Source organism: Physeter macrocephalus, chromosome 5 (assembly GCF_002837175.3).
Source record: "Physeter macrocephalus isolate SW-GA chromosome 5, ASM283717v5, whole genome shotgun sequence".
NCBI classification, from domain to species: Eukaryota; Metazoa; Chordata; class Mammalia; order Artiodactyla; family Physeteridae; genus Physeter; species Physeter macrocephalus.
The window spans coordinates 6,413,503-6,421,292 of NC_041218.1; the positions used below are offsets into that span (position 1 = coordinate 6,413,503).

Consider the following 7,790-nt stretch of genomic DNA (forward strand, 5'->3'; position numbering starts at 1 on the left):
TTCAGACCCAAGTGTTCAGTTCCTGTCTTGCCAGGTTACCTGCAAGACTGAGTATCACCCTGTCGCGGCCTCTGGCCGGTGCCTGTAGAGCAGGCAGAGCACGACCAGGGCGCCCAGCAGGCTGCACGCGCCCAGCTTACACCAGGTCCGCGGCGCCTTGGGCCACCGCCGCAGCCAGGCGAGCGGCCAGCGCTCCCGCCGCCTCTGCGCGCAGACGGCCACTCGCTCCGCCACCCTGCGCAGCCTCTCCGCGGGGTCCGCGCCGTCCAGGGCCTGCGCCAGGCCGTACAGGTCGTTGGTGTAGGGGGCGCCGCCGTGGTCCCTCACCAGCTCCTCCACCAGCCGCATCAGCGCCGTCACCTGCGCCTCTCGCTTCCCGCCGGCGGCTCGGTTGTCGAAGGCGCAGAATCGGCCCCCACACTCGGCCACCAGCTCCCTGAGCGCGCGGTTCCCGGTGTCGCGCACGTAATGCTGCAGCGAGCCCCCGGCCAGGTCCTCCTCGCGGGTGAAGACCACGATGGTGCGCGTCACGATGCCGTCCCCGAACAGCGCCTTCACCCCGCTCCAGGCCTGCTGGTCCTGGGCCGTGAAGCGGCCCAGCTGGGTCACCAGGAGCAGGGCGTGGGGCCCCGGCGCCGAGAGCAGGTAGCAGCGGCCTCTCTCCGCGCAGCCCGGGTCTGTCTGGGAGACTTCGGAGCTGAAAAGGTCCGGGGTGTCAATGATTTCCACGTCCCACTTGGCCCACCTGCAGCTGCCCGCGGCGCAGGTCCGGGTCACCGACGTCGCCCCGAGCCTGGAGAGGAAGTGCTTCTGGCCCAGGATGCTGTTGCCCGTGGCGCTCTTGCCACTCCCTGACCTCCCAGCCAGGAGGAGCCGCAGCCTGGGCTCCTGCAGGGCAGACTCGTCGGCTTCTGAACCTGTGGGCACCAGTGGTCTGTAAGCTCCCGAACCTGAAAGCACATATCCTGGTACCCGGGTCCCCTGGACGCCTTTGAACAAAGGAGAACAGAGTGCTTCGACTTTTGCTTTTCGGACCAAACCTTTACTGAGTGCCCCGGTCGGAGATCTGTGAACTCGGAGGGATCTCTACCCGTCTATTTCTTCCCTCTTTGGCATCACACATGCACCTGTAGGTGTTGCAGCCCCTGGTGAACGTTTCTATAGAGGACACCCCTGTATAATACAGGCCGTTACTTTGTGTGACATGACCTGTCATCCACACCGCGCAGAGCTGCTCCCTATTTGACAACTTCAGTGGCCTCTGCCTTACTTTCCCAGATACCCTCTTACCGAAGATAGGCAGGGGGGCCGGTGGGCCTGGCCGTGAGGGCTGTCTGGGGTCCCACACCCTCGGTCTGAATCACAGCCCCACCCGCTGCCAGCCGTGTAACCCTGGGAAGCTGCTTAATCTAAGTGCTACACCTCTTCTGCGCAAGGGGGATCATTAACGTAGCGCTGTCCTCATAGCGCTGTTGGGCGGATAAGAAGAGACCATCTCTTCTTCCCTCCCTCTTTCCCTCCTCTTCCTCTCCTCTCTCTTAAACCTGCTGCCTAATAAGGCACCTGGTTAACCCTCCAGCCTTGTTCCCTAACACCTTCTACCTGGTGAATCACGTGCCCTCTAGTGTACAGCTGGATTCCCTCTACATCCCCTTCTGTGGAGACCAGAGGAGGTTTATCCATTTCACCTCGGGGACGGAGGTGCAGGTTAGTCAAAGAACTCAGTATCTCACAGCAGGTCAGGGGCAGAGATCTAGGTCAGATGCCAGCCCCAGGGCTCTTGCTGTTTCCTCCCAGCACTGAGAAACCTCTGGGGCTTCTCTCTGTTCAGTGTTGACTTAGCCCATCCCCCTTACCCCCCAGAGCTCATACCTGGGGGCGAACACCCGTTGTGAGGCGTGTTCTTACCATAGGCGTTTTCTTCATCTCTTGCTGTCTTCTGTCTTCTCATGATTCCCTGAAAGAGTCCCAAACACCATTTGCTCAATCATTCATTCATCAAATAAGTATAACTACCTCCAATGTGTCAGGCAAAGTCCAAAGAGCTGGTGACACCACGGTGAAAAAGTCACGGTTCCTGCCCCCTCCAAGCATCAGAATTGAGGGAAAACGGTGGAACAGCTTGGTCTGGGGTTGGGACGATACTGTGAGAACACTTGGTGAGCTTGTGCTGTCTTTTCAGGACCTTGAAGTGCACAGAGCAGAGGGGAGATGATAATACTCTATGTCAATGAGTCAGTTTTAGATATTAATTTTAACAGGTAATTTTATGTTAGTGACATAAGCGGTAGAAAATAAGTTTTCCCAGGAGATTCAGCAGCCAAGGGTGGGGTGGTGGGTTTGGAAAACCCTGAGAACAAGAAAGTTTGCTCACTGACTTAGGACCTACCTTAGGGTTGTTGGCCTGGGAAACAAGAAGAAAATTGGAATTTTGTTTTTGGAAATCAGAAAACAGACGTATTTCCCAAGCTGATCTGGAAAGCTCCTGACTCTGTGCTCAGAAAACCACAAAATTGGGCTCGTCCTAATATGTCTAGGAGGTGGGATCCAGAAGGTAGAGGAGGGAGACCCCGAGCTCACCTGCCCCCATGAACACATCCAAGCTACAACTATGGATAGAGCAACTCTCTCTGAGAATGACCTGAAGACTAGCAAAATGGCTCTTCTACACTCAAGACTGTAGAGAAAGAGCCCCATGGAGTCTGGTACAGGGGGAGGAGAAGCAATCTAGTTGGGACCTGAATCCCTAGGGGGGACCTAGAAGTGGCGGGGGGGGGCTCTCCCAGGCTTGGGGATCCTCCCTGGGGAGTGGGGAGTTGGAGCCACATATTAGGCACCGCAGGCCTGGGCTTCACGCTGGGAAGATGAGCCCCCTTAGCCGGTCCCTAGGGGGGACCTAGAAGTGGCGGGGGGGGGCTCTCCCAGGCTTGGGGATCCTCCCTGGGGAGTGGGGGGTTGGAGCCACATATTAGGCACCGCAGGCCTGGGCTTCACGCTGGGAAGATGAGCCCTCTTAGCCGGTTTGAAAATCAGTAGGGCTTACTGGAGCGCTGTAAGATACGGAGACTCTGGTCTTGAAGAGCACAAACATGTTTGCTCGCGGTCCCAGTGCAGAGGCAATGCATTGAAGACTGCCTGGTGCTCTGGCCAGCCTGCCGGGACTGCCCCAGGGCACCTCCCAGCCCTCTCCAGGCTTCCGTTCCAGCCCCTACTGCTCCAGCACCGCCCCCCACAAAGGCCCAGGCCGCCATTGCCAGGGGGCTTGTGTGCACCAGGGAAGGAGCAGAGAGAGCCTCCGGAGTGTGGCTCCAACCCCTCTGGCTCTCCATCCTGCCTCTAACCAAGGGGTACACACGGAGGAAAAAGTAGAAGCAGCTCAGAAGTGCAGCCCCAAGGTCTCAGGCCCTGGCCACACCCCCAACCAAGGTGAAGACTGTCATCGCATCTGGGGGAAGCCCAGCTCCCTTAGGACTCCTGCCCAGCCCCTTGGTCCTTGACTCCTCCCACAATAGGCTGAGCCGAGGAGAAGCCCTGGCTGGCGCCTGGCCCTGGCTCTGGCCCTCTGCCTCCAGCCTTGCTTCCCACCAAGGCGGTGGCCGCCAGCACACTGTGGGAGAAGCAGTCCCCGCTCACTTCACGTCCAGCTCTCCCACCAAAGCCACTGGTGACAGGCACTCTGCAAAGGGGTGCTACCCACAGGGACATGCCTTTGAGACCTGGACAGGTAACCGTTTCACCGAATTTCATAGAGACAAACAGAGAAAGTCAAACAACATGAGAAAACAAAGGGATATGTTTTAAACGAAAGAACAAGATAAAACCCCAGGAAAAAACCCCTAATGAAACAGAGATAATAATTTACCTGCTGAAGAGTCCAAAGCAATAGTAATAAAAGTGCTAACTGAACTGGGGTAAACAACAGATGAACACAGTGGGAACTTCAGCAGAGAATTAGAAAATGCAAGAACCAGTCAGAGCTGAAGATTACGATCACTGAAATGAAAAATTCGCTAGGAGGAATTAAGAGCAGATTAGGCGATGTAGAAGAACACATAAGACAGACTAGTGGAAACCATCCAATCAGTACAGCAAAAACAAAAACACATTTAAAAAAATGAGGATAGTTTATGGGACCTCTGGGACAAAGTCAAGTGTGCTAACATTCACATGATAGAGGTCCCAGAAAGAGAAGAGAGAGAAAGGGGTAGAAAATGTATTTGGTGAAATTGTAATTGAAAACTTTCCTAACCTGAAAAGGGAAACAGATATCCAGGTACAGGAAGCACGGAGCACCCCTGTCAGAATGGCTGTCGTCAGAAAACGAGAAACAACCGGTGTTGACAAGGATGTGGAGAAAGGGGACCCTAGTACACTGGTAGCAGGAATGTCAATTGGTACAGCCATGGTGGAAAACAGTATGAAGGTTCCTCAAAAAATTAAAAATAGAGCTACCATACGATCCAGCAATTCATTCCTGGGTGTATATCCAAAGAAAATGAAAACACTAATTCAAAAAGATGTGTGCACCCCAATGTTCATAGCAGCATTATTGATAATAACCAAGATATGGAAGCAACCTAAGTGTCCATCAACAGAATGAATGAAGAAGATGTCATATATATACAGATAGATAGATAGACATAATGGAATACTACTCATAAAGAAAGAATGAAAGAGATAAAAAAGAATGAAATCTTTCCATCTGCAACAACATAGATGGACCTGTAGGGTATTATGCTTAGTGAAACAAGTCAGAGAAAGACAAATGCTGTATGTTTCCACTTATATGTGGAATTTAAAATAAAGCCAACAGATGAATGTAACAAAACAGAAACAGACTCACCAATACAGAGAATAAACTAGTGGTTACCATTGGGGAGAGGGGTGGGGGAAGGGGCAAGATGGGGAAGGGGATTAAGAGGTACAAACTACTAGGTATAAAATAACTAAGATACACCAATGTAATGCACAGCACAGGGAATATAGTTAATTAATATTTTGTATTAACTTTATATGGAGCATAACTATAAAAATGTAGAATCACTATGTTGTATACCTGAAAGTAATATAATATTGTAAGCCAATTATACTTCAGTAAAAAATAAGTAAATAAATAAGTCTAAATGTAATCTGTGTGCTGGAGAGACTGGGATACTCCCCTCTAACTCCTGATGCTCTTGCCCTCAAACCTGAGGCTTTTTGAAGTAAAATACCCAAACATTATTTAATACAATTAAGCATTAAGTTTGCCTGATCCACGAGTGCCTGAACCCGAGAGCACGGTCTCTCCTCAGTCTACTCCAGCCTCATTTCCAGCTAATCCCCTCCCCAGCCAGCCCCTCCACAAACAGCAGATTTCAGGGCCTTTTCCAACCACCTTGTGTGTTCATTCCCAGGACCATTCACCCACCACACCTTTCTGCCTGAGTCCCGTCTGTGCTTCAGCGACCATTTCAAATTCTACCTCTTCATGTCGCCCACCTGGTTCCTGCAGGTAACTGTGTTCTCCCTCTATTGGCACCAACAACGAAGCAAAAGCAGAGGGAGAGGTTGGCTGGATAACCTGTCTCTGGCCAAAGGACTCAGATGGCAGGTTTGCCTAGAACTCAAGCCAAAGCTGTCGGTGTTTCTGCAGTAACTCTCCCGCCGCCCCCCACCCCTTACCCGCCCCCACGTCACCCCACCCCCCAAAGCTTCTGTAAAGTTTACCCCGGGGGGAAATCACGTAACGTGATTCGTTATTTTGTGTCTAGAAATCAACAAACTTGATTCGTTATTTTGTGCCTAGAAATCAACAAACTCCCTTAATTGACACCAGAGCAGCCCACAGAGCCCAGTTTGGGGTGGGGAGCAGATGTTCAAGTGATCATGTAGAGCAAGGACCGAGTTCATAACCCTAGCTGTCTCTTGCACTATTGTGGATAGTGCTAAGGAGGGTGGAGGTTTTGGGAGGGCTCAGCTCAGATATATACAGGATTTTCACTTTGTAACTTGTTCTGAGGTGAGCTTCCCTTATATGTCCCCAGGAATATCTTTTGCATTTGCTGCATATGCATTTGGGGAGTGTTCACTGCCTCCTGCAGGAGTCCTAGCAAAATACCTTTCTTATTTGTTAAGGGAGTAGGGAAGGAGAGAGAATTTAGTCCCAAAGAAGAGTATGTGCGCTCCAGAGCTGGAAAAGATGCTTACCGGTTCTTCTGAACTTACTGTGTTTGACTCTCAGAATATCCGTACAAACCTAGGCATATGACGTTACCGTTTCTAGATCCTGCTCTCCTTTCTCATACTTACTAGAATGCAGCTTCTCACTCAGCCAGCTTCACACAGGCAGAGCTCTTCCTGTTCCCCACAGGTCCTGTTCCTGGCTGCCTCCTTTTCCCTTGTGCTCACCGTTCCCGCAGAATTGGTGACAGGCTCTAACGCTGGCTCCAAGAAGCTCCTGACCTACCGCCTGCCCTTGGACTGTGGGTGCACTGGGCCGTTTCCTCCGCACACATGGAGGAAGTCTCTGTGCCTCTCAGACCTCAGAGCTCAGGAGGCTCAGGGAGGGAGGGCACAGTGGTGATGACATAAAGAGACAGAAACATTGGCCAGTGAGGTGGTGGGTATGCAACGTTGTCACTGCGAATCCCACCCCCTGCTTTGGGCTATGGTACTGTTTTCCAGAGGTTCCTGTGACACCAGCATCTTGTCCCTGGCAGGGTCTATAACCTCAGCAGGGAAGAGCATTTTAGGTTTCTGAGGCCTCGCTTTGTTTCTGACCTTTGACCAGCAATCTTATCTCCAGTTGTCTTTTGCTTTTTAGGCATTAAAAAAAAAAATAAAATAAAATGGCCTCTTGAGGGTCTCCTTCCTCAGGACAGGAATTTGAGAGGAATTTCTGAGTGAACCTCAGGGTGGACAATGCCACCAAAGTGGTCCTACCTGCCAGGAACATCACACGCAAAGTCTCATCAATCTGAAAGAAAAGGAGGGCTTTTCCAGCTATTAAAAATAGGACAGCAGGCAGAAGACAGAAAATTTTTATACAGGGCTTAACCTAGCCATGTCTGTTGGTACCTCCAACTCAAGGGACTGTTTCTCCTCTTAGGAGGGTCATGAGAAAGGTGAGTAAAATAGCCAATCATTGCGTGGAGAGAAGTATTTTGGTGACACAGGCCCTGGACCTGGTTAGATTATTAACAACCCGCGTGATCGTGCCTAACTCACTTCAACTTTCTGGAGTTGACTTTCCACGTATGTAGTGAGGGCATTAGCTTCATCTGAAGCTAATGGGCTGGGGTCTGATGTTCACGCATTCTTGCCAGCTCTTTAGTGAAGAGCCCAACTCCCGCTGGACTCCACCTGGTCACCCCCCCTCTCTGCCCCCTGCCCATACCCTCCAGCTTTATTGAGGTATAATTGACATATAACACTGTATGTGTTTAAAGTGCATGATGTATTGATTTGATACACTTTTATATTTCAAAATGATTACTGCCATAACATTAGCTAACACCTGCATCACAACACATAATTACCATTTCTTTTTGGTGGTGAGAACATTTAAGATCTACTCTCTTAGCAATTCTCAAGTAGATAATACAGAATTACACTATAACCACTGTGCTGTGCATTGGATCCCCAGACCTACTCATCTTCTACGTGGAAGTCTGTACTCTTTGACCAACATCTCCCCATTTCTCCCGTTTCCCAGCCCCTGATAATCACCATTCTACTCTCAATTTCTATGAATTTGGCTTTTTAAAATACCACATAAAAAAGCGATATCATACAGTATTTGTCATTCT

The 7,790-nt window shown here is 50.7% G+C and overlaps 1 protein-coding gene across 2 annotated transcripts; it reads right to left on the reverse strand.

Moving 5' to 3' along the window:
* On the reverse strand, positions 1–6,429 carry GIMAP1 (GTPase, IMAP family member 1). Of its 2 annotated transcripts, none has more exons than XM_055084742.1 (3): positions 6,292–6,429; positions 1,909–1,957; positions 1–989 (listed from the first exon to the last, which is right to left on the reverse strand). In XM_055084742.1, the coding sequence occupies exons 2-3, from the start codon at positions 1,949–1,951 to the stop codon at positions 55–57; spliced, it is 978 nt and encodes a 325-aa protein (XP_054940717.1). In that variant the 5' UTR covers positions 1,952–1,957; positions 6,292–6,429; the 3' UTR covers positions 1–54. The 2 variants fall into 2 exon arrangements, with proteins under 2 accessions (XP_054940717.1, XP_054940718.1); XM_055084743.1 differs by lacking the exon at positions 6,292–6,429 and adding an exon at positions 5,416–5,456 and having other exon boundaries at positions 1–917.
* Between the last annotated feature and the right edge of the window lie 1,361 nt (positions 6,430–7,790).

Bases quoted from the DNA above. Each gene is read 5' to 3' on its own strand.
- GIMAP1 (XM_055084742.1), bottom strand. From the start codon at position 1,951: ATGAGAAGACAGAAGACAGCAAGAGATGAAGAAAACGCCTATG. The intron at 990-1,908 runs GTAAGAACACGC...CTTTGTTCAAAG, and splicing joins AGATGAAGAAAACGCCTATG to GCGTCCAGGGGACCCGGGTA.